At 37.8% G+C, this 26,237-nt stretch overlaps 1 protein-coding gene across 1 annotated transcript in view; it reads right to left on the bottom strand.

Moving 5' to 3' along the window:
* The window catches only part of EYS (eyes shut homolog), an 874,211-nt gene that overhangs the window by 511,126 nt on the left and 336,848 nt on the right, over window positions 1–26,237 (bottom strand). The window contains exon 23 of the mRNA XM_054197017.1: window positions 3,324–3,583. Within this exon, the coding sequence (XP_054052992.1) occupies window positions 3,324–3,583 (260 nt within the window). The remainder of the gene's footprint in view (window positions 1–3,323; window positions 3,584–26,237) is intronic.

Genomic DNA, 26,237 nt, shown 5'->3' with positions numbered 1-26,237 from the left:
ACAGTAGTCTGATAAAAGGGGTCAGAAAGTCCTGGAAAGAGCTGTTTAAAACAACGACTTCAGAAATTACCTTGAAGCATCTTGCTTTTGGAAAGGGTACTTGGAGGATAAAGAAAAAATAGGATGGCTAATTCCAAGTGTAACTATTGGTTCTCCTTAGAGATGGCACGGTACTCTCCTTAAGACCTCATTGACACCTTTCCCTGGAACAAGACACGTAATTTCCCTACATCCTAAAACTGCTCGTTATAACCTTACGACCCTTGCAATTCCTCTTGCATAAACCAGTTTTTCAGCCTCCCAGCTTCTGGCTTTGTATATTCAAAGATACAATGAGCACAAATAAGAAGACAAAGCTATAATGACACAAACTGCTGCTCTCCATTCTTCTCTTTTACTACTCTCTAGAACTGTGTGCTTCCCAGAACTATACAGATAAAAAAAAAAATCTCTACAGAAATAATAATCCAGTCAACAGACAACTGGTAAAGAATTCAGCCCAACTACCATCTGAACAAATTGTCCTAAGCTGCCTATATAGTCAGCAGAGCGACATAAGTATTTCTACAGCATTAGCCACTTGACTTTGTATGTCTGCTCTCGGGTGAAATGAATTACCTCAGAAAACTGTCTCTTTCTCATCATTGACTGTAAATGGAGCACAGGGGGACCTCCTCAATGTATACTGTGTATACCTTTACATATACCTCCTCAATGTAATACTGAGGGGATCTACATCTGGTCAAATTAATAAAGACTTTCTGGTGTACTTGCTTCAATAACAAATACATTATTTCATTGATTTATTTCCCTTTTGAGTTTCCTAACTCATTAAAATGCTATTGAACTACACAAATGCTCACCAAATAACCTATTTTCGAACAGGGTAGGTAAAGCTTTGGTATTAACACTCTCTCTTTCACTCTATGTGTGTATATATATATGCAATATATAATGTATTTACATATATATTTCTTGAGAATTTTCCCATCACAAACTAAAGGTAAGCAGAATATTGCTTGTATTGTAATAAGGAGACTGCATAAACATCCTGAGCTGAGGATACTACTTGGACTAATGAAGAAAGATCTACATCTAATTTTAAAGAATGAGATTAATTTCTACCTTCTATTATAAGAAGCAGTAATTCTAAACACCCTCTAAATTCAACAACCTTGTCCTTCTCTTCCTGTCTTTATGTCCGCAACAACTACATCTGCTGTTTCTACAAATCTTGCCTTGCTTTAGCTACTACTGGCCTATGGTTTATGTTGGCAAATTTATTTTTTGTCTTATTAATTCTCTGTAATATTTATGTGCTTGTATTTCCCCAGGTTTCATATTTCTCCATGATAACTGTTACCTTTTGTCCCCAATTTCATCATTAAGTATGCTTGCTGTTGTTCAACAGTCATAGCCAGAGAGCTGATCTTGCACTCTGTAGTTGCACGCCTTCTCGTAGTTTGTACCGTTTCCAGTAATTTGTTCTTTCTTGGAATACCATTGTTCTCAGAAAGCTGCACTATTTTTACCAAACTGTCCTGTATTCACTTTGGGTTGCCTTTACAAAACTTGACACTTTTGTGCTTGTCATTATCTAGAACAGAATGGTCTAATGCTCATCCTCTAGTTTATTTACCCTCTAGTTCACTTAAGCATGCAGCTGAGTTGCTCTTTGGATCTTTTGCGCGTAGACCTTCTGGGGAATTTATGAATGGTTGCCCAGGCTCAGCTACAAAAATTTCAACATTATTTATATTCTGTAGCTTTGCTCATGTTTTCTAACTTTCTCTTGTTATACCAAAAATTTTATTTCTATTATTAATTACAAGAATGGAATTCTTTAAGAACTGAAAAACATGTTGATAAATTAAGCAATAAAACATTCTACAATTTGCCCTAAGTTGTCTGTTCCTCCTTTGTTTCATTTCATTTAGTATACAGCATTTCAGGAGAAACTAATGGCAGGAAACAATGCTGAGTATATGCATAATAGCTCAAAAAACCATCTCCTCCCAACTGCCTTGATCAAACCCTTGCGTATCAATTAGTGGCAAAGTATATATTTTCCGTACACTTCTTGGAAAACTTGTTCTATCGCAGTGATTCCTAAACTTCTTCAATAACGGCTTACCTGGTAACATTCTTGCAACCATGAATATACCAGCATATAATTGTATACATCACATTTTTTTAAACTGTTTAACCTGCTTGTGTTACAAAACAAAAATATTTTGAAAAGAAGACTTTCCTAAGGAACGTTAAGAAAAGACTTGAACTACATGTCTCTCTACAGATCATTTCTGACAAATGTTTCAAAATCAATACATTGTATTAAAAGCTGCTTCAATAAGCAACTTGCATACCTCCCCGGCGACTTTTTTTTAAACTCAGAAACTTGTGGTAATCTTTACCTTAATAGCAAAAAACCCAAGCTATAAACACTGCTGACTTCTACATATTATCTCTATATCTTTGCAGCTCACTAAACAATGAGTAATTCTATTGTGGTGTAACACTGCAATTAACGTATTTGCTATCCTTGGTCCCTAGGACACCCCTACATCCCTGCCACTTATTGGTATAAAAGTGATGACTTAATCCTGCCTAAATTCCAAATTCAGTAGTTGTACTCTCCCTACTTAAATCTTCGCTGCAGTTTTCATTAGTTAATGTATTCTTCAATTCCTATGCAGAATTGCATAGTGATGTTCTGCACAGTTAAACTGTTGCTCTGTTCCACCTTAGCAGTTCTTGTACATCGAGGGAGAGATTGTGTCTTTTAAGCCATGGCCCAGGAAAGCTGTCAGTACCTGTTGTGATTTTGCTGCTTGTGCGTATGGAGAGCAATCCGCTCTAACCATTAGGCAGGGGAAGATTACTCCCCTGATGTGCCAGGCCTTCCTGACCGCTCAGCAGGAAGAGGAACCATTTCCAACTTGCTCCAATTTTTGCACTTTTAACAATTTGCATATATTTTGTCTATTTCTGCCTGTCTGTTTTGTCAATTTAGTCTGTCAGCTCTGCTGGCCAGGTGCATGTCTCTCTCTACCTTGTTGTAACAATTGACTCAGAAATAGTAATTCTGAGTGCTGGAATCTAAACATTTATACATTTAATAAGTACTATAATATAAGAAATTTATAGTAGGTAAACTGACAGCTATCTTACCAGTCTTTTAACATAACTGATAGACCTGCTGTAATTAATGAAGATTTTATGTGCTTTGAAAGGTATACATTGTTACTTTCACTGCAGACAGCATTACATTACTTTCTGCAGCACAACAGACAACAGAAAAGCTTAACTATACTAGTTCTTACCAGTTTTGCAAATGCACATTGGATTTCCGTCGACTTGTGCCAAGCACGTTGAATTGTTTATGCATGGATTGTAAGGCAGCTCACAGGGACTGAAGCGCTGATGGCAGAAGTCCCCAGTATAGAATGGAGGACAAATGCACACAAACTGTCCCTGCTTAACAGATTCATAACACGTGGCTCCATTTAAGCATGGTTCAGAATCACATTCATTTATATCTTCACTGCAGTCCGGCCCTGTCCACCCTGCTGTACACGTGCATCTGAACAAAAAAAAAGAGTTAATGTGAAGGAAGAATGCAAATCAAGAACTTAGCCAAATCAGTTCCAACTATTTAAATAAAAATAAAAATCAAGAATCTTCTTCTGTGCATAGCTTTTTTCTGCCAGTTGTATCAGATCGCACTATGAATAGAAGTTATATATTCAAGTTCTTCTCACGCAATTTATTTGAGCAAAAGCAAAATGACTTATTCTAAGTCACAGGATGTATCCACTTGGAAAACCACCCGGTTTAGTTAATGCTGACAGAATCATCTGTGGATCTTCAAGCTGAAACACCACCACAAATTATCAAATGTGGAATATAAATTTCTTTAAGCTTTAGGATTAGAATTACACCTTTTCATATGTGTGAAACTACTAAGTAGGTACTTCAGTGTTTGGGATGAAATGCACCAGGATGATATGTGTTCAGTACACTTTTAAGAAAGAAGGTATGAGATCAAAGGCATAATAAATGATACAAGAATCCTCTTTTCATTATGTTCTTCCTTTTTTGCATACTCTTGTGAAGACCTGTTATTGACAACACAGAAGAGAAACCTGGACCAAAATCTATGTTACATCTGATTGTAAAGAATATATATTAATGAATTAGATAAACATCTGTTTTTATTTACAACATAAATATGATGATAAGGTTCTAAAAATTCAAAGTTAACAATTTGTTAATGATTTCAAAGTTTGCAGAGAAAATTTCCTCATTAGCTGCAGTAAAAGAAGGTTCTTTGTGCTTTAAAAGTTGCACATTACTTTCACCGAAGACAGAATTAAATTCTGCAAATTCTGCAAATAAATATATTTGCAACTATTTTGCAGGACAGCAGACAACACGAAAGATTAACTATGCCAGCTCTTACCTGTTTTGATTGATATTGATTTCGGGCATTAAATCATTCAAATATAGCTTGATTGATAGTTGTAATTTGATTAGAGGTATTGTTCTTAAGTAACAAATAGGTCGTTCAATGGAGAATCAATTAGATAGTTCTATTCTAAAAGGCACAGGTATTGCTTGACACACAAAAGACAAACTTGGCCTCATCAAAACACAGTGTTTTCTTTAAAATTGATTTGTGGGGTATAATTTCCATGTCACGTGAAATGAAATGGCTATTACTAGGAAGCTTTATCATTTGGAAGTCCTGAGTATTTCAGCAATAAGGATTCAAAAATCAGGTTACTGTACGTTTTTAATGGGAAGAAAAATAGTTGTAACTATCAAAAGGCATTCAGGCATTCTTAAAGTGAGAAAAATCACATTTCAGGACTCTTATCAGTTACAGCACCCAGAACACATTTTTGGAAATATGGTTACAAATAAAAATGTTTTGCTCATCTGTGTTTAAGCACAACAAAAGATATCTGCTTTTGCTACACATGGTAGCATCAATTTGCTATCTGGAGGCAATACCCACTGAGTAACAGCACACCCACCACTCAGCGCTTTGTTCACTTTTCCTCTAAGTAGTTACTCTATAAAAGTATAAGCCTCTATTACAAATTAACTGTCTCCAAATCACCGACACTGGACATAGTAGAACACTCTGTCCCACGAACAAGTATTTTGGATGTCAATTGTTTCACAGCTGCTCATTTTTTTCTTGACTTCATTTACGAAGTTCTGAATAAATTACTACCAATGAACTACTACAAAGTGGTATGTAGTACCTTGTCTATGCTCCAATTGTAGCTTGGAAAGCTCATTAAATGGAGAGCCTTCCACTTCATATTAGGAGAACGGGGTTAAATTCTTAACTAGTACAACTGTTACGGGTGTAACTGACGTGCAGTTCAAATATAAACACAAATACAAAACATGTTCCATTCCCTTTTTTTCCCTAATGAATTTCCTAACTCTCTTTGAGTTATCAAAACTATTCTGTATGGCCACAGGGAACATTTTGTCAAGTGGAGATCACTGAAACACAGCAATTATCTACACTACAGAACTAGCCAGTCCTACCCTGGCTTCATGCAGCCTGCCAACTGAGATGCAACGGTCAATATTAATGCAAAGGAGACAATTAATAACATCATTTTGTCGTACTCTTATGCGTATTATTAAGAAGTTGCTGGTGCCTTCATTAAATGTGAAACAATACAATGAAGTGTCTATCTGGAGACCCAGTTTTTAGAGTCAAGACAATATTTTGTCTTAATGAGAACTGTTATTTAAACAAGGTAAGGAGGTGTTATGAGTATTAAAAGCATAGAATACAGAGCAGAGTTTTTTAATTGTGGATTATCAATGAAGTTACTATAGCTGATATTCTTATAAATTATCTGATCAAAAGTCAAAAACCCAAACAAACTGTCCTTTTCAAAATGACCATTTCATTCGCTACATTAGAAAGATCAAGATGATTCCTAGGATCCTCAAGCAAAAAAAAAAAAGTTAATAAATTCTTTTATGAGAACACCTAAAGGTAAGGTAGTCATTGTTCAATTTCTTTCTGTTCTTTTACCAACTTGTAAACTCAGATAAAAAGTTCTAATAGCGCTAGCAAAATACAACTAAAGTTTTCACATAGCTTCTAAAAAAATTGCAAATATGGCACATGTTCTGTATGCAACTTTGTGTTTATTCCTAAATTGTTTACAAATTATATAAACTTTTTTGAACTTATTTGCCAATATTTGGTGTTTAAATAACACCAACTTTTATAAAAGCAATCTAAAAATTCAAGCTATATATATAAAAACTATCATATTCATCAAGCATATTAATAAAAATCTCTTTAAGCATGAAAGTTTGCTGTTGCCTGTAAATTTCTCTGCTGTATTCACTAGGAATACATTCAAATTTTTTTAGAAAACTGTGTAAGTCTAAAAGATGTATGTTTAGTCTATAACATAAAGCTAAATAAATATAAATCTAAAAGACTTATAAATATAAGTTATTTTGGCTATCTGAAACAATGTGATCATCGTTAAATTCACAAAATTACAGAAACAATGCAGGAAATGTGCTAAGCTCCAGGAAGAAAATAAACTGGAAAATGTCTTTTACATTTTCTCTTAAGAACAAACAAAATTACTATCTTTATTCACACAGAGTTTTAAATTCTGAAGCTAAAGCTTTTACAAGGCCTTTCTTAAAAGAATTTTAGCATTTATGAAAAAATTAAAAATTAGAAAAATTCAATCCCTAAATAATATATATAGTATATATATTTTTTCAGATTAACTATGAAAACACTTGACTTGTACTACACAATTAAGCAAACTGCATCTTATCCTTTCATAACCTAATTGCATACTTGTGTTTGTAACTTTTATGAATAGCAATGAGAAGATAACCCATCAGAAACATCAAGAATAGTCATATCCCACTCTTTCTGTTCTATACTTTACAATCAGTTTTGAGAAAAACTTTTGGGGAAAAAAACCCAAAATGTTATTTTTTGTTGAAAATAATTATGTTTAAAATAATCTGACAGGCTGTTGAAATGGTATTTTAATTTTAAATAATAAAAGCTTCTATTAAACAGTTAAATAATTTAGAACATCTTCAAAAAGAGGAAGAATACACTAGCTCGGAAGCATGCACTAGCACATGTAATGAGAGAAACAGAAGATTTAGGTTGATGCAAAAATTCTTAATTTTAACTAATTTTCCCTCTTCCAGAATCCATATAAATATTTTCTTTTAAATAAACAAATCCAAATATTTTCATTAATATTACAAAATGAAATAATGCATGATTCTTTTCTTTATTCATTTTAATAATATGAACCCCATACAGTGCTTTGATTGTGACATGTAGAACTCCTCCAACACACCAGCTTTTATAACTACCACCTGTCGACTTTCTGTAAATCTCTCCATAGATTTAAGAGCTTTCCATACAGACACAAATAAAAGGAGAGGGTAATGAAAATATAAAATATAAATTATATCCATGGTTTTGTATTTTACTGTCTGCTTAAACACAAAAGTCAAAGACAAAAATTGCAAGCTATAGTCATGAAAGGTACCCAGAAAAACTAACATTAATGTTATAAGTTCCTTTACACCTATATGATGTGTTAGGTACATCGTATTTATTTGGTTCTCACCTGCTTGAAAGCTCCCTTTTTATTTCTCACATTGCAGTGAAATATATTGGTATCACTTGCCTTATGTTCTACCTTATAGGTTTTAAGGAATCAAGTAACAGGGAAGAGTTCTAAGCATCCCTGAATGGTTGATCTTGGAAAAAGTCTCCAAGACTCATCTAGTCCCCCTTGCTCAAAACAGGGTCAACTACAGGTTTCTCAGGTCTGTGTCCAGTCTGGTTTTAAGTATCTCCAAAGATGGAGACCCCACAACCTTTCTGGGCAACCTGTTCCAGCACCTGACTACCCTCACATTAAAAAATCTGTTTTCTTAACCTTAAAGTGGAATTTCATGTATTTCAACTTTTGCCCACTACCTCTTGTCCTGTCACTGGATACCATTGGGAAGAGTCTGCCTCAATCTTTTCATTCCCTTCCATTAGTTATTTACTTACATTGGCAAGAGCTGACCTCAGCCAAAGCCATTTTTTCATCACGCCAACCACAACTGCAAGCTACTCTGAATCTTAAAGCTTCTAAAATGATGTCATCAATTATAAAAGCCTATTGGTGGGCTTGTTCCAACCTAGGTCAGCTAGCAGCTCTGGAAAAATGCCAAAGCTTGACAAAAGCAGTAATGCATATCATTATAACAGAGCAGAACAAATTTCAGAAGCACCAATTTTTTGCCTTCAGACATCTTGCAGAAGAAAAACAGAGGAAGCTGACCTTTTCAGTCCTCTGTATTTTGTACCAAATTTTCAGAAAATACCAGTCAAAGCACTTGCCTTTGCTACAGATACTCCAGAAAAAAAATGCAATATTCAAGATGCAGCAGAACTGTTTTTTCCTTAGTGGTTCAGTCAAAGCAACAGGAATCCTAAACTGAACCCTCAGATACACTGTGTCTATCATTCACCTGCCTCTTTATTTGACAGGATCTTGATGAGAAATGTCAAGATGTTCAGTGAATTTTAGGTCGGCCTGTTAGCTATACAATACACGCAACAATGGTCCATTCTACAGCGAGAGTTTATGTTGTCTAGTGCATTCAATCAAATCAACTAACAGCCAGAAAAGCCACAGTGCTCCGTGACAAATGTATTCCTTGTAAGCTAGAGGCTACTGGACCATCTGAAGTAGTAAAACGAGAGCTCACTTTTAATACATGCACAGCTTTGAATTTAGAGCACCAACACATACCACAAAGCTCCAAAGACATAGAGTGACCATGGAGGCTTCAAATACTCAGTTTTCTTTCACCTCTTCCCTCCCACAAACATCTTTCTTCTTTTATTCTCTGAAAGCTTAATGCACTCTGTTCCTCAGCTATCTGACCCATCTTACATACACCACCAGCTTTCACCTGCAAAAGCCCTGTTACGAGTTCCTCTCTGATGTTCTTCTGGTGCTACTAGTTATCCCCTCTCATACATCACTCCTAGGTATTCTCCTCAAATTTCCACCCATGGCTCTCCTCCTCTCCCCTGAATTCATCCAAGCCTTTCTTTACCAACACTTCTATTATTCCTTCTCTACCTTCTTCCTAGAGCTCTCCATTTGTAACCAATAAAATGTGACACATGAACTACAGAGGTCAAAACTGGTGGCAGTCTGGGCTGCAGTACTCACGTCCTGGTAGAATTCAAAATCTTGAGCAATATCGGCCAGTTGATGAGTACAGTCAGGACCCGAATTTTAGGACAGCAAACTTTCAGTTGTTATAGGAATTAGCAGATGGGACCCTCTAGCAAGGACAAAGGAGTTGAACAGAGCTGGCAGCTCTTTAAGGACATTTTTCTTAGAGCACAACAGCTCTTGATTTCCACATGTGAAAAATTAGGCAAGGAAGGCAGGAGACCAGCATGGCTTAGTGAGGATCTCCTGGACAAACTGAAGTGTAAGAAGGAAATGCACAGGCAATTGAACAACGGAAATGAATCCTGAGAAGAATACAGGATGCTACCCCGATGTGTAGGGATGGGATTAGGAAAGCTAAAGCAAATTTCAAGCTGAATTTGTCAAGGGATATTACAGGTATGTTGGCCAGAAAAAGAAGATTAAAAAAATGTACCTCTGTGACAAATAAGACTGGAGAACTGGTGACAGCCAACACACAGAAGGCCTCAGCACTCAATTTACCTCAGTTTTCAATGCTAGTCTCTTTTCCTAAAAAGGACAAAGGGCAAAACGTAAAATTACACTAAGTAATTTTACTAAAAAGTAAGTAATTAAAAAATAAGTAACTAAGGCTAACTTTGGCCTCTTCAAAGAGCTACCTGGAGGAATGCCATGGTCTAAGGATCCAGAAGGAAGGGGGGTGCAAGACAGCTGGTTAATATTTAAGCGCCACTTCCCCCAAGCTCAAGATTGGTGCACCCCTAGGAGCAGGAAGTCAGGCAAAGGAGGCAGGAAACCTGCATGGATGAGCAAGGAGCTTCTGGAAAAACTCAAATGGAAGGAGGAAGTTTACAGAATGTGGAAAAAGGCAGTGGCCACTTGGGAGGAACATAGGAACGTTGTCAGAGTATGCAGAGATGCAACAAAGAAAGCTAGGGCCCACTGGGAATTAAATCTGGCAGGGGATGTCAAGGACAACAAGAAGGGCTTCTTCAAGTACATCAGTAGCAAAAGGAAGTCTAGGGAAAATGCGGGCCTGCTGCTGAATGAGGTAGGTCCCCTGGTGACGGAGGGTACAGAGAATGCGGAGTTCCTGAATGCCTTCTTTGCTTCAGTCTTTACTCCTAAGGCTGGCCCTCAGGAATCCCTGACCCTGGAACTGAAAGAGAGAGCCGGGAGTAAGGAAGACTCCCTTGATTGGGAAGGATCAGACTAGAGATTGTGTAGGCAGACTTGACACTCACAAATCCTGGGCCCTGATAGGAAGTACCCACTATTGCTGAGGGAGCTGGTGGAATTCATTGCTGGCCCGCTCTCCATCATCTTTGAAAGGTCCTGGAGAACAGGCGAGGTGCCCGAGGACTGGAAGAAAGCCAATGTCACCCCAGTCTTCAAAAAAGGCAGGAAGGAGGAGCCAGGGAACTACAGGCCGGTCAGCCTCACCTCCATCCCTGGAAAGGTGATGGAACAGCTCATTCTGGATGTCATCTCTAAGCATGTAAAGGAAAATAAGGTTATCATGAGTGGTCAACATGGATTCACCAAGGGGAACCACACTTGACGAGTCTCATAGCCTTCTATGATGGCATGACTGGTTGGGTGGATGTGGGGAGAGTAGTGGATGTTGTCTACCTTGACTTCAGCAAGGCTTTTGACAGTTACCCATAACATCCTCATGGGTAAGCTTAGGAAGTGCAGGTTAGATGAATGGACAGTGAGGTGGATTGAGAACTGGCTGCATGGTAGACCTCAGAGGCTTTTGATCAGCAGCGCAGAGTCCAGTTGGAGGCCTGTAACTAGTGGTGTTCCCTAGGGGTCAGTACTGGGCCCAGTCCTTTTCAATATATTCATCAAAGATGTGAATGAGGGGACAGAGTGTTTGCTGATGATACAAAACTGGGAGGAGTGGCTGACACACCGGAAGGCTGTGCTGCCATCCAGAGAGACCTGGACAGGCTAGAGTGTTGGGCAGAGAGGAACCTTATGAAGTTCAACAAGGGCAAGTGCAGGGTGCTGCACCTGGGGAGGAATAACCCCATGCACCAGTACAGGTTGGAGGCTGACCTGCTGGAAAGAAGCTCTGCAGAAAGGGACCTGGGAGTCCTGGTGGACAAGTTGACTGTGAGCCAGCAATGTGCCCTTGTGGCTAAGAAGGCCAGTGGCATCCTGGGGTGCATTAAAAAGACTGTGGCCAGCCAGTCGAGGGAGGTCATCCTCCCCCTCTACTCCTTGTGAGGCCACATCTGGAGTACTGTGTCCAGTTCTGGGCTCCCCAGTTCAAGAAAGACAAGGAACTACTGGAAAGAGTCCAGCGGAGGGCTACAAAGATGATCAAGGGACAGGAGGGAGCATCTCTCTAATGAGGAAAGGCTGAGAGACCTGAGTCTGCTTAGCCTGAAGAATACTGAAAAGGGACCTCATCGATGCTTACAAATATCTAAAGGGCAGGTGTCAAGAGAATGAGGTCAGACTCTTTTCAGTGGTGCCGAGTGACAGGACAAGGGGCAACAGGCACACACTGGAACACAGGAAGTTCCATCTGAATATGAGGAAAAACTTATTTAAGGGTGGCAGAGCACTGGAACAGGCTGCCCAGAGAGGTGGTGGAGTCTCAGTCTCTGGAGACATTCAAAACCCGCCTGGACGCATTCCTGTGCAACCTGCTCTAGGTGACCCTGGTCTGGCAGGGGGGTTGGACTAGATGATCTCTGAAGGTCCCTTCCAACCCTGTGATTTTGTGATTCTGTGATTCTGTGTGATTCTGTGATTCTGAAGCACATGTTAAAAAAGCTATTTGTATTTTCTCATTCTGAAGACAGACTGATACATCTTTTTCTGCTTTTAGATTGCTGAATTAGAAACCAGAAGGATTAACCCTTTTACTTTGAAAATATGAAGTACAATATGAATAAATAAATAAAATCTGCAAATACAAGTATGCTGAACCCCTTCAGCTTGTTCTTAAAGCTGGAAATAGAAGTAGGTATTGACCTCGAACTAGAGAAAAACGATTTGGGAGGTACATTTCTGGAAAGAGAGATAAAAACAACAGTTTCTGCTATTATAGTAGTGTGTAAGTGTGCCTTTTGTGTGTTTGATGTATACAGAAAAACTTCAGAGGGCTTAGGTAGTTTCCATTCCCTTCCAGTTTAATTGCTTCAGCCTTTTTATCCTTGTCCTTTTCCTCATTTTTTAGGATATATTTTCTCTATTTTGTGTATTTTTGCTCCCATAATCCTCTGCTCACGTTTTTCCTTTTAGTAGCAATAACTAAAATTTATTCCTAATTCCGTGTATTCAGGGACATGACAAAGAAAAAAACATTTTAGAGGTAAAAACAGATGAAGTTGTATTTGCTTGTTTTCCATGTATTTCTTCCTTACTCCTCTATTTGAAGCAATGAGTTCACGCAATCACAAGGTAACATTCAGTTCAGTAAGACAGCAAGCTATATTTCAGCTTTTACTTTAAGCTCTAGTTCAGCTGCAATGCACACATTTCTGTTTTAGGAAACAGAATTTTATGTCCTACAAAGGGTATTTCAACTTTCAACTCCCAATTTTTTAATGCAGTTTTTTTTTTCTTTTTTCATTTTCCTAAATTAAAATACAAGATACATCTTATGTCAGACTGGATGCAACTTTCAGACTACTGAAGCACAGAGTTGAGATACAACCAGTCCCTTTTCAGATTTGCATATCTCAAGCAGGATTTTGCAGCAAATCTTCCTATCTACAAATTCAGATGAAATTTAATTGTTTTCTGTTTTGGCTGGGAAACATTAAAATAATTAAAAATAACCAGTAAAACTATCACTAGAGAGCAGTCTCATTAGAAGGATTGTGCTTAAGAATGCACAAGCACTGAGTATTTTGAATACTTTTAATTAAGGAGGACAACAAAACAAGCAAAACTGAGTATTATTACTGTCACTCATGTCATATGGCTTGCACCTAGAAAATACAATACAGTTTGGTATCAACAATCTTGTTCATAGACCATGACCACATAGAAAACAGTTGGTAAAACGCCTGCCTATCTGTCTTACCTCCTGAAACTCCTCTTTTAGATGCAGCAGGAAATAATTAAAAATTACAAAATAATTATTTTCATGTTTTGTGAATATTTTTTTTACTTTTGCTTTACAGTTTTGGTTATTGCCTAGGGTGCTAGAAAAAACTACTTACCGTGTTCAAGACTTTTAAAAGACATTATAAAAAGATTAAAAAATACTAAGTCATCCCTTAAAAGATAGGAACTTCCATCTCCTAAATTCCCCAAGTTATATCAGAAGGGTGTCATAGTCATGTGAAAATTCTGGAATGCAGCTTAGCAAGTTAGCATACAACGCAAGGTAAAGAGAAAGAAAGATCTGTCTAAATTTGTGTGCAGTATGTAAAATGATTTTCTGAGTAACAGAATTAATTTCTTGAATTACGGCAGACCCCCATATACGGTGTCTATGCATTCTGGCATGTGAAGGTGCTCTTTTGAGTAATATCATGTGTTAAATAAACCTGCTTTAGACTTCCTTCTGTTCTTGACAAAACGCAATGGGAAAAGGACATACATTCCTATCTTACCAGCTCTTGTCACTAACATCAAGAGCTGCATTCTTTGCCTATGCGTCCTTCATCCCACACTGGAACAACAACAATCAGTACAACAGCAACAAGGTAACTCAAGACTCCATCCAGCAATCTGGGGGATAATACATAATTTGCGTCCTTTTTAACAGTCAACACTTCTCCAAAGATTGAGTCTGCCAGAGAGAAAAACCTTCACTTGTGAAAACACAGAATCAGTAAATCAATGCTATGGTGAACAGTAAGTAAAGAATCCACCTCCAGTATCTTGGATGATACTGATTCACTTTGGTAGAGAGAAAAGAAATATTATTTCATTCTTTCAAGAACCAGAGGGATACAGCTGTCATGCATGCTTCCATCTCCTTAGTCACCTGTTTGCTTGTGCTCCTCCATCTTAATTTAATGCCAGTCTTTGATGACAGATCTGGCAGTACTGGGTTTATGGCTGCATCTATGGAAACCTTCAGCACTATTTCCCCTTGGAAATCTCTTCCTTGCTACTAGATTTCAGTGTAAAGGGCCTAGTTGATATGGAAATTAGCCCAATCTCTTTTTTTTTCAGTTTCATATTGCTCTAATAGTTTCTGAGAGTTACAGGTAACTCTTACTGTGTTTTAGTACATTGATTTTGAGATAAGTCCTCTTTGACCTGAGAAATCTGAAAGGAAGAACAACGCTGCACTGAAAAAATAAAAGCTATCACCTGCAAGCAGGTAACAGCCACTGCAGGAGAGCTACTTATTAAATTTAGCAATGCAGGAGTAGTTCTGTCAATTGACCTCAAATCTCTTCACCTAGTATGCAGAGATGGCACTGATTACAGAAGAGAAAAATGAACTCTTCAGGTAGAGTGCCAACAACAGCAGGTACTTTTGCTCTAGGGAGTAAAGGAGATCTTTCCTGGTCTGCTCTTTCTACCACAGGCAACAAAAGAAGACCAAGTAAAGGTGATTACAATTGCTAATATTTATTACAATAATTAGCACAGCAACATGAAGTGGTAGATGGCATGCGGCAAATCTGAAATTTTATGAAGACTGAGAAATACGAATCTAACCCTGAAGACAGACTGCTGAGACACTTAAAAAATTTGACATGAAAAATGTAATGCACACCAATTCAGAAGTCTATGCAAATGACCTCTGCATACTGATTTGAATGATTTGAACAGATGAGACAAAGAAACAAGTCTCTCCTTCATGTTTCTGACTGTTTCTGAACTCTGCAAACACTTCTGTTGTTTAATCAAGATGTCTTTATCAGGTTTCTTCCTGATGTTCTATGCCTATTTTTAAACCTACTTTCAGGATTGTCACTTGATCTTTCCCTTAGGTCTACTCAAGCTGCAAGGAGGTATATCACAGAAGAAACTGTATGCCTTTGGCTCAGTCAGACATCAAATCTAGGAATGGAAGCGATGGCATAAAAAAGCATGGTTTTGAACAAATGGATTAGTGTTCTGTGTTAAATAACCTTGTTCTCTTTTTTTTTTTCATTCCAAATATAGAACACATTGAATACTTTATGCCTAGAACCAATTAGCTGCCTATAAGCAACTGATAACCAAGGATAGATGCAGTATTTAGTATAGCAGAATACATCAGGATATCACTTATATAGTACCAATGTCTATACATTTTAAGAGTACTATTCAAGCATTTTCAACACCCAGTAGTAGCCAATTATACATCAAAGTTTATCTGGTGAATCATTTAGCATGTGAACAACTCTCACAAAGCTAATTTCAACATTCTAAATTCAGAATTCAAAGGAGCCTATATGAAATAAAACATTTGGAAAGGCTAGAGTTTGTCATCATCAATACTGGTAGTCTAGAAAATAATTTAGAAAAAGATTAAGAAGTAAGGAGGCCTCTGTTCTCACATTTGTTATTAGAATAACAGAAAGAAAAGAAAAAAGGTTTTGCACAAACTGACATTCATTAATGTTATGGTTTGAGTAACCCACGGTAATTTATTGTCATTTAGACAATTATTTTATGACCCAATGACCCCTCCCCACCTGGGAAGCAGAACTGAGAAAAAACAAGGAAACCCGAGGGCTTAAATATGAACAGATTTAATAGAGTAAGACTAAGTAATTAACAATAATAATACTAAGACCCAGTATGGATCCCACTACCAGTGTAAAATATACAAGGACTATACTCAGCCAATTCTATGAGCAGGAAGCTGTGCCCTCCCAGCAGTGGACAGCAAATGTCGGACACTGCGAGCGCTACGGCTTTGGGAGGAAGGGAAGGGTCCGGCACCGGGGCAAGAAGTTCTCAGGATCGCAGCCATCAAGGAAAAGAGAGAACTTCCAGCAAACTTTCTAATTTATATTGAACGCGATGTTCATGGTATGAAATAACGCTGTTGGCCAGCTTGGGTCAAGTGCCCGGGTCTCGCTCCTCGTCATCCCTGCACCTGGCTAGGCTCGAAAACACTGAGACCTTGAAACCCACATATCATAGCTGGCTATAAAGTAAATATTTTCACAAATTCAGGCACCAGAGTCTTCTAAAAGTGCAGTTTTCCCATGCATTAGAAATTAGTCCTGTTTCCCTCAAACCAGGACAATTAATTATAATCCAAATTACAATGTCTTACCATTCACCTAATCATGGATGGGGACTGTAACTTCCAATAAATAACTGAGGCAGTAGCATTTCATCTTGCCACAACTAAATTTACCAAAGATCACCTAACACAAGCCTTAAGTTCGCCTACGAAGAATTACTTAAGTAAACCCATGAAATATTTTACAAAGGAGTGCCACAACTTACAAGCATATAAACAATAGGAAAAGAGCAAAACTAAGCATTTTTAAGTTCAACTCAGACAGTATTTCTCAAGTTAAAAAAAAAAATATATACGTTGCTCAAATACTGTAGTCACAAGATGAAGTAGATATTTCCCTACTACAGATTCTGTTACAAAACAAAATTCAACTTGTCATGTCCTGGCAACCAGCATTTCAGAAATAGCTTTGTCCTTAAAAAGATTATTGTTCTGATATAAAGATATAAAAGCAAACAACAAAAAATATTTTCAGTTGGTCTCCAACAGTCAGTTATGTCTTTATCTACCTTTGATATCTAGTGTAATATAAACAATCCAACTTTCTACTATGGCTGTCTCACTGAGTTATTTCAATAGAGAAGACCTATGAAAATTTTATGACTGCCCCTTCCAGAGAGGGAATGAACAGCCCTAAGAGACATACATAACAATACTTATGGATGCTCATGGAGAGGTGTGACTTTTGTATCTGTCATCCCTTTTCTCTACTTGTGACCTTCGAAGATAAAGGCTTCCTATTATTAACTATGATAGATTATTTTTTTCTCACATCCAAACTGGCATTTGGTGGAAGCAAATATGATAATTACACATCCTGCATTAGTCTGCTTGCTACTGCTGAAGAGCGAGCACTGCTTTATGGAGGACCTCTAATAGTGTACTATCTGTAATTGCACTCTAAATAAACTTTCCAATAATACTTTTATTGATCTAACAGAACGTAACAGTTTAAATCCCAGGCAAACCCGAAAAGACTATTAACTAAAATTCGATTACCCACAGAAACTAGTGGTGGGGAAGATGATGTTGATTTTCTAATTATGTATTGTGTACAGTTTACTCATACTAGAATCATTTCACATAATTTGTACATGCGTACATATATTTCATATTGTACTATCGTATACAAGCAATCTTTTCAAAGATGCAACTGCTGTAGCTGAATAATTCATACTTTTTCAAAAATATATTTTCTAAACATCCAATCATAATTTTCTCTGAAACCAATTTTGTAGTTGCTACCACAATCTTGTTTTAAAGAATAGATTTTTTAAAAGAAAAGTCTTACATTAATTTCTTTTATCATGTCTTAAATAGAAAAACAAAACAAAACTCTCTTTTTACTTCCATACTCTAGGACATATACTGCCAGTTTCACATACGCTAGATTTCACTCCATTCTGTTAACAGTTTTGCAGAATTCTTTTTCACATATGTTATCTTCATCACCCCAGTGACCTAACGACGGTACTACAATCTACTCATCTAAGGTATCTGAGCACCACTGATAGAAATCAATGCTGCCTGGGTTAGATAGTATTTCACTACTGAACTGCCTGACATAACTAAAATGTATTCACCTACACTACTACTAAATATGTAGTCAGGCTTCATTTTCTCCCCCTAATCTCCCAAATCAGAGAAAATTCTGTCTGCAAAATAGTCTTGTATGTTGTTAGTAATAAGGAAATTATGACTGCTATTCTCTAAAAATCTCTCTCTACTTCAAAAGAAAATGGCTCATAATTGAAAATGAAACTTTGCTCTTCTTTGGCTGGAAAGTCAGTTCAGTGCAAAATAAACACAGGTAACACCTTGGCATTAAAATTGACATAATTCATTTACAAAAATTTTGATTCTTAACCACTTGAAAATTCCTTTAAGAAGTTGGGTAAAAGGAACAATATCTATGAAACCGATGAAACCTATTCTAACAAGTGCAACATGTAGGTTTTACTTACGACCATTCAAGTCGAAGGAAAAAATACAGATTCTATAGTAAAGAGAATGGTGACCTACATCCTGTACTTTTATGTGGAACTGTTTATTACCCATTCTCCATAGTTCAACAGGATATGTCAGCTGCAATGCCCATAATCCTTTCTAAATTTTGTTCCTTTGTGCATGTATTAGATATTGCTGATGCATGAAACATGTAATCTGCAGCTAGCAATGACAGATGGTTTTACCATTCATTTCTACTGAGCCATTTTTAAAGTGTCAGCACCATTTTTTGTTTGTTTGTTTAAACTTCCTATTTACTAAGGTTTCCCAAATAAAAAAAAAAGTGAATGTGCTTTAAGGGAACTGTTAAATAAAGGGCAAAAGAAAAGCAAAATCGAGACTATTATGAATCATCTGCAACAGAAGCATTGTAACAGATTTGGATTAGAAATAACAAGGTAGTGAAGTCCATCTTGCAAACCTTTTCAACCCGTCTTTTCTTCATCGCCTATCTTATTTCTACAGGTTCTAGTTTTAATTCTCACTCTTCCCCCCAAAGAATACTCAGTGGGGGCAGCACTTTTGTTATTGTCCAGAACTGTGGCTACAGAAGACCAGCCATCGAATTTCAGTTTTAATACAACTGCTACATAACGTGATGGGGGGATGACTTCCATCCAAGATCTATCAGGCAGAAAAATGCCAAGTATTAAAAGTTACATACTTCTCTGAAGGTAACCACGAATAGGTTATGACAAAATAAATAAATTAAAAAAAAATCAAATAAACAATGCCACTTATTGTCATTTGCATTGAAGGCAATAGGACATTTTTTTGTTCTATCATTTTTATTTATTAGACTAAATTTCATTATGAGCATCCAGCTTTCTCTCTTGCACTTCTTAAGCTTTATCCACCCTTTTATCCACCACTTTAGCTCATATACCTGCCTTCCAATGCACCACCATCTTAGCGTCAAACCTGAACAACAGGAATATTCTGAGATGGTACAAACTGTTTCTCCAAACACTTGCTTCTTTCACCTCGATGTCTTTGAGCATATTCTGAATGCATCTGTTGAACAGTTCCTTTGTTAAAAAGGAATTCCATGTGGTTTTCTAACCCAGTTTCAGCAAACTCCTGCAGAATCAATTCTTCCACCTCTGCAAAATTATTTGACTATTTTCTTCATGCTTAGATGCAAATAATTTCTATGTCTTTTACATGCACCAGAGTACTGAATTCAACTGTTCATATGCACTTCAGCCTACTCAGTGTGTGCTTGTACAGTTTTAAAACTGGCCCTTGCAGATGACTGACAGATTTCTCCTTTGGCCCTCACGCCCAGCGTCCTTACAATTGCATGCGTCTACTCTTCTGTGCATTTTCTCTTCAGCAGTGACCCTGAAGTCAAGGAGCTTTGGTTTGAGGATAGACAAGAGGTACCTCAGTGTGCTCGAGGATTTACCCTAAGGCTTTTCCTCAAAAGGGAAAAGGTACTCAGTCTGCTTGTTCTCCACACCCAGGGACAAAAATCGGTACAACTCAATATTTCTTCTCCAAATCTGTTACAAATTTTGTCAACCTATGCTTACAGAAACTGGCATCTCCATCCTATCCCATCTCGTTATCTTCTCCAAAGCTGTTACAAATTATGCCAGCTTATGCTTATAGGAACTGGCATCTCCATCCCACCCCATTTCATCATCTGTGAGAGAAGAAATGAAAGAGAAGTTTACATCCATGGTTTTCTTCTGTGTTTTCACTTCAGCCACCAGAGGAGAAATGTAACAGAAGCACAGTTCAAGCTTGCTTTCTTCTTTAGCCCTTTCCTTCATGTTTTGCCTTTTAAATCTTTCCATACAAATCTTATGACTGGAAATTGTTGAATTAATACCACCTTTATGTATGTAGTTCACTATTTTTTTTATTATTCCTAACTATAATACATATATGATAAACATCTTAGTTTATGGGCATATATGGAACTTGCTATTTAAAAATGTCAGGATCCCCAAATACATACCAGAACTGAAAAACTGCAAATATCAAATTGCATGGATTTTACATAAATTGAGCATAAGATTAGACCTTCTATTCTGAAGTGCAGAGTAACTGGTGTATCTGTTCATGTATATTTGTGTCGAATTTTACTGTCAAAATCAGCTACTTACGCCCAAACTTTGAGGGACCTATGCACATAAGCAGGCAACAAAAACCTGGACGATTACAGCAAGAAAGAGAAATGCATAAAATCATTGAGGTTGGAAGGGATGTCTGGAGATCGTCTAGTTCAACGACCCTGCTCACAGCAGGGTCAACTACAGCAGGCTGCTCAGGACCTTGTCCAGTTGCGTTTTGGTCATTTCCAAGGATAGTTACTCCACAACCTTTCTGGACAACCTGTTCCAGTGTTCAATCACCCTAATAGTAAAAAAAGATTTTTCTTACACTTAAATGGACTTTCCTGTATTTCAGTTTGTGCCTGTTGCCTGTTGTCCTTTGACTGGGCACCACTGAGAAGAGTGGCTCTGTCTTCTTTACCTGTGTCCTCTCCCTGGACCCATCCTCTCCCAGTATCACAGACATTGATCCTGCTAAGTGTTTCCTCATATGGAGGTGTTCGAGTCCCTGGATCTTCTTAGAGGCCTTTTGCTGGACTCTCTCCGGTTTATCCATGTCTGTCTGGTACTGGAGAGCCCAGAAGAGGACACGGCACTCCAGATCTACCTTACAAGTAGAAAGGAAGGATCATCTCCCTCAACCTGCTGGTGGTGTCCTTCCTCATGAAGCCCAGGATGCTGTTGACCTTCCTTACTGACCTTGTGGATACACCACCACTGACTGACCACCAGCTGGTCTTTGTGTCTGGCAGTTGAGCTAGTTTTGTCTATGACGATGTTATGGCAGATAATGTCTAAAGTCTTGCTAAAGTCAAGATAAACAACATCCACAGCTCTGCCCTTATCCGTCAAGCTAGGCATCTCATTGAATGCTAATCGTCAGACATGCTTTCCCCTTTTTAAATCCATGCTGAAAATCACCTTTTCCATCACGATTATGGAAACATTTTCAAGGATTATTTGCTCCATCACCTTCCCAAGGGTCAGGGTGAGGCTGACTGGTCGATGATTTCCCAGATCCTCCTTCTTACCTTTCTTGAAGACATCAGTGACATTTTCCATTTCTGGTGTTTTTCTGTCTTTTTACATTCCATTCTCTAGGATATTTCCATTTTTTGTCTTTCTTCCAATCCTTAGGAACCTCCCCAAGTCACCAAGACCTTTTAAAGATTATCAAGAGTGGTCTCGCAATGACATCAGTCAGCCCCCTCGGGACTCATGACACATCCTATCAGGATCCTGCAGCAGGGCATCTCCCAGTACAATCACTCACCTTTTCCTCCCGGTGCTATCTCATGGCTCAGGTTCAGATGATTCAGGTACTTCCCTGGACAGAGCTTCCAGTCCCTCCTCTGCTACCAGGTCACAGAACCTACTTTGTAGCTGCAGAGCTGCAGACAGGACAGGAGCCCCCATCCTGCTGTCGATGTCACAAGGTTCCAGCCTTCATGATCACTGGACAGCTAAGCACAGCCTTTGTCTGGCCCATCTTCACTATGTTTGAGTTCATTTTCTTTGATCTGCAGGGTCTTGGACAATATAATGTTGTTCTCATCATTTCTGAAGCTGTGCAGTCTGTTGACTGCCTCCTGCAGTTCATTTACTTGGCAACACAGATCCTTCTCCGGTGCACAAGTACCACCTGCAGGCACGGATACTGTATGCTCTGGTCCCAGCCTCAGCAAGAGGCCCCATACACCTCTGCATCCCCCAGCTTCTAGAACTACAGGCCCCCTGAGAAGCTCAGTCTGGTTTGAGATCTCTAATGTGCTGAGGTAGTTGCTACTGTGGATGGTCAGGGATAGTGCCCTGTAGCACCTCACTAAGTACACAGTGCCCTCAACAAAGTTTCTGACCCCTTCTACATTACTGCCTCCATTGGCTGTGCTCTGAGCTCAGTAGTTACAAACACTCTTTCTAGAATGCTTGACTGTCCCTAATGAGGAGTCAACTGGAAACAAAAAGCTCAAAGTCCCCATCGATCAAGAAAAGTTGACAACAAAGCTTGTGGGAAACTCCTACAGCTTGCTAGCAGTCACAGCCTCCTGTAGGTATCCCTTTCTCTGGAGTAGCAGGCACCCTGAAGCTCCTCAAAGAGTTCACAGCAGTCCTCTGATGACCCCAGAAGTAGTTCCTAGAAAATCTAGCTTATCTCAAGCCAGAGTCCAGAAATGGCTGTGCAAACTGCGTCATCTGTTAGCTGTCTCTGTTAGCTGTGCTCATGTATTTGTACATTACTCACACTGGAAGTGTTTAACTGCCCTACAGCTATGATGAATTCAGGTAACTTCGATATCACATTTCATGCACTCTCAAAGCTATGCCTTGGGTACCTCATTATTTTAGACACTGTTTTGTACTCCTTCCCTTTAACCTATGAGTTCATCAAACAATCATTTCATGTCTCTTTAGGTGTCTATAACTGAAAGATATTATAAAACATTTATCTAAAATACATCATCTAATGATTAAATATACCAGGAGGAGCAATTCTACTGTTTGGGAAGGAAAAGTTGATAAGCTGGTTCGGGGGGGGGTGAGGTATTTTCCAGGTACTTACTATGTGTTGGTTTAAATTTCATATTTCATTGGGATTTAGAACAAAAATGCCACTGTCCTTTCAGTAAACTGTTGAAAAATGGCCAAAATATGCCCTAAGGGGTGCAAAACGTCTGTGACTTTTTAGTAGATGCTACTGAGATAGCACAGTAATATTTTGTTGTTTGCCTAAGGCAACGAAAACCCTAAAGCTGATTTCACACACTGCAGTATAACTAGCAGCACACTACACATTTCCAGTTGTTAGCAGTATTACCAGAGATGAAACTATAAAAGACTTACTATCTTTGGAGGAAATGTTTGTTTGTGCTTTCACAAATTTCTTTAACTGCTTCATTAGTAAATCTCCTGTCCATAGAAATCTTTTGAAGATGGTTTTGAGTAAGACCTACATACATAACTTAGCAGTAGGATGAGGAAAAAAATTATAAGACAGAACCAAAGATAAGTCAGAAGCGCAACAGACAAATGTTTTGGGAAACATCTCTGCAGTAAGAGAGGAAGAGCTGGCCAAAGAACCCTGAAGAAATGCCAGCTAAGAAGCCAGATGCTGCTTGCAAAAAATGTTCCAGAGTTTGGCATCTGGGACCATTAAATGCCAAGCTGATCCCCATCTGTGGGAAAAGCTGTTTACAGCTTCTGGGGGAGAAAAAGTAAGAAAAAGTCTAACAGTAGTTTAAAGGAGTGCCAGTAAAAACAGAAGGCAGGCTGAACTCAGCATTCAAATTATAACCATACCATGATTTGCTTTTGAATTCCATGATAGTTTTAAATAAATTCATGTAGAAATAAGTATAACTTAAAAATATACTGCATAAATATGCCTGCTTTTACTTATGGATCTTTCGGATATTCACCCATCCCTAATTTAGGCATCACCTGTTTAAACTATTTAGCACCGAAAAATTCTTGCAGAGTTCTGAGGAAATGCAGAGGCTGATTTCAACTTTGCTTTTCCAAATAAATCCTCCCCAGAAGGGGGGAAAAAAAAGGAGGAAAACAGTATGCTACATTTCTGTAACAGTACTGTAATTACAGTTCATGCTATGCATAACACTGAAAACAGTAATGACATAAGACTAGTCCTTTTTCAAGAACTCAGTACAGGTAGATGACAGTGACACTAATGAAAAACTACTTTTTTATTCTGAAAAGAAGACGTGGCTTCAAATGGTCAGAGGAAAAGCAAGCTACAGGGCAAGATGTTGTATTTGGGAATGGACTGAGAAAGTAACAGGAAGGAGTCAGTCTAACTCTGGTTGACAGTATGGTTACCCAAATTGTCAGCTGGCATAAATTATTACCTAAGTAAAGATGAAGAAAGATGATCTTGGTGTGGTTACTAATTGAAGAAGCATTGCTAAGGAAGACTAGCACAGTTTGAGATGAGTTCTGAAAAGTACTCAAAAGACCCTCCACTACAAATACAACTCAGTATTTCAAATTGGACTCTAAAGGGAAACAAGAAAACCAAGACCTCGTATAGAATCATAGAATTGCCTAGGTTGGAAGGGACCTTTCAGATCATCTAGTACAACCAGGATAAACAACAAAAAGGTTTAAATGAAGAGCATTTAAGTACAGACAACATTTTTACACATTATGAGTAATTTCTCACAAGCGCTTAAGGAACTTAAGCCTCATAGTAAAAGGTGACACTGGCATTTACCAACTTTTGTCTTTGCAGAAGTTAGTGGGAAAGAGATGTTTCAGCACCAGAATGACCTCTGAAAAGAAAATGCTAGCTCCTAGAATTGGAGGCATAAAAGTAACATTACAAAACTATCTACAATTTTTTACTGAGGACCCACGCGTGACCCAGTCATAACATTAAACAAAACTCAGATCTGTATCATATGTAGCCAAAGAAAAGGACCACTGCACCAAAAAAGGGTGTTTAGAAGCAGGATAAAGGAACTGTACCTAATATTTGTTCCAGACATAAGCACACTAAAATAGCGTAACTAGAGAAAATGAATAAGCATTTCATAATACTGTAATACCACTTACAGCATTTTGCAACACAACTACACTTAAATATACAAATAATATCCATAACTTTGACAGGGCAAATGGAGACCTGTGATAGAGCTGCACAAATAAGGTGTTAAGAAAACATGGGCCAGAAGTAAACTCTAAAGGATGAGCAGGCAGGAAAGATGTCTGTCTCTGCAAAAGTAAGTGAAACAAGAAGGAGTCCCGATTTCAAAAGTAAGATGTCAAGGGCAGATAAGATCCCACTTGCCTTTTGAGGAGGAGTCAGGAAGCATAAAAGACTGATGGTAAGTGAGGAAAGACAGGGAAGAAAGAAGACAAGCCACTGTGGTTCCTGCTTCCCTCACTGAAGAACTCTAGGTACCGACTACCTTGACCTCAGCAACTAAGAACCATCAACAGCCACAACGCTAACTAAACAGCATCAGTTCCATAGTACTGCACAATTATATAAACATAAATGATAAATATATAAATAAAATAGTGTTAGTTTGTAAAGTTTCTAATGGTAAGGACTAATGGCATTGTACAGGCAATGATAATGATTAACAGTGCTTAAGAATTAACCTTTGGCAGTGTGTAATGTTAATGAATATCAGCAATCCAGTAAAGAGTCATTCTGAAGTTTAGAACTTGCATAGTTTGTCAGTCATTTTAAATACTACCACCACAGATCACTAATTTTCTAACTAATATATACATCTATATATTCACTTGCAACAAACTTATTTTGAATTAATTTACAATTAAAGGAATTTATACTTCATAGTAAAGTCATAGGGAGTAGACATTCTGGATAGAGCTCTGGTGCTAAGGACTGGCACTGTTGGATTCACTAACATGAACCATCAGCGTGAGTCCCAATCAGTGAACCAAGATATCTTAAGGATGACTATTCCGTATATTTTTTTAAAGATATTAAAAAAGAAAATGAAAAAAAAAAAACAACAAAGTAACAACAGGAAAAAGGATAAACTACAGGTATAAAAATAAACTTTACTTCGGTTTACATAGAGATTATAAAATGCTATCTTAGTGCATGGGTTCAGCCACTGACAAAGGATAACTTTACTGAACCAAACAGAAAAAATGTTATAAAGAATATGAGCTCAATAGACAGCATAAGGAAATATACTTAAGTAATTCTGATTTCCTGTTTAGTATGGATAAGTCCATTGG

The sequence above is a fragment of the Rissa tridactyla genome, chromosome 3 (genome assembly GCF_028500815.1).
Source record: "Rissa tridactyla isolate bRisTri1 chromosome 3, bRisTri1.patW.cur.20221130, whole genome shotgun sequence".
NCBI classification, from domain to species: Eukaryota; Metazoa; Chordata; class Aves; order Charadriiformes; family Laridae; genus Rissa; species Rissa tridactyla.
The sequence above is the reverse complement of the archived record's forward strand: the minus strand, read 5'-3'. Positions and strand labels throughout refer to the sequence as shown.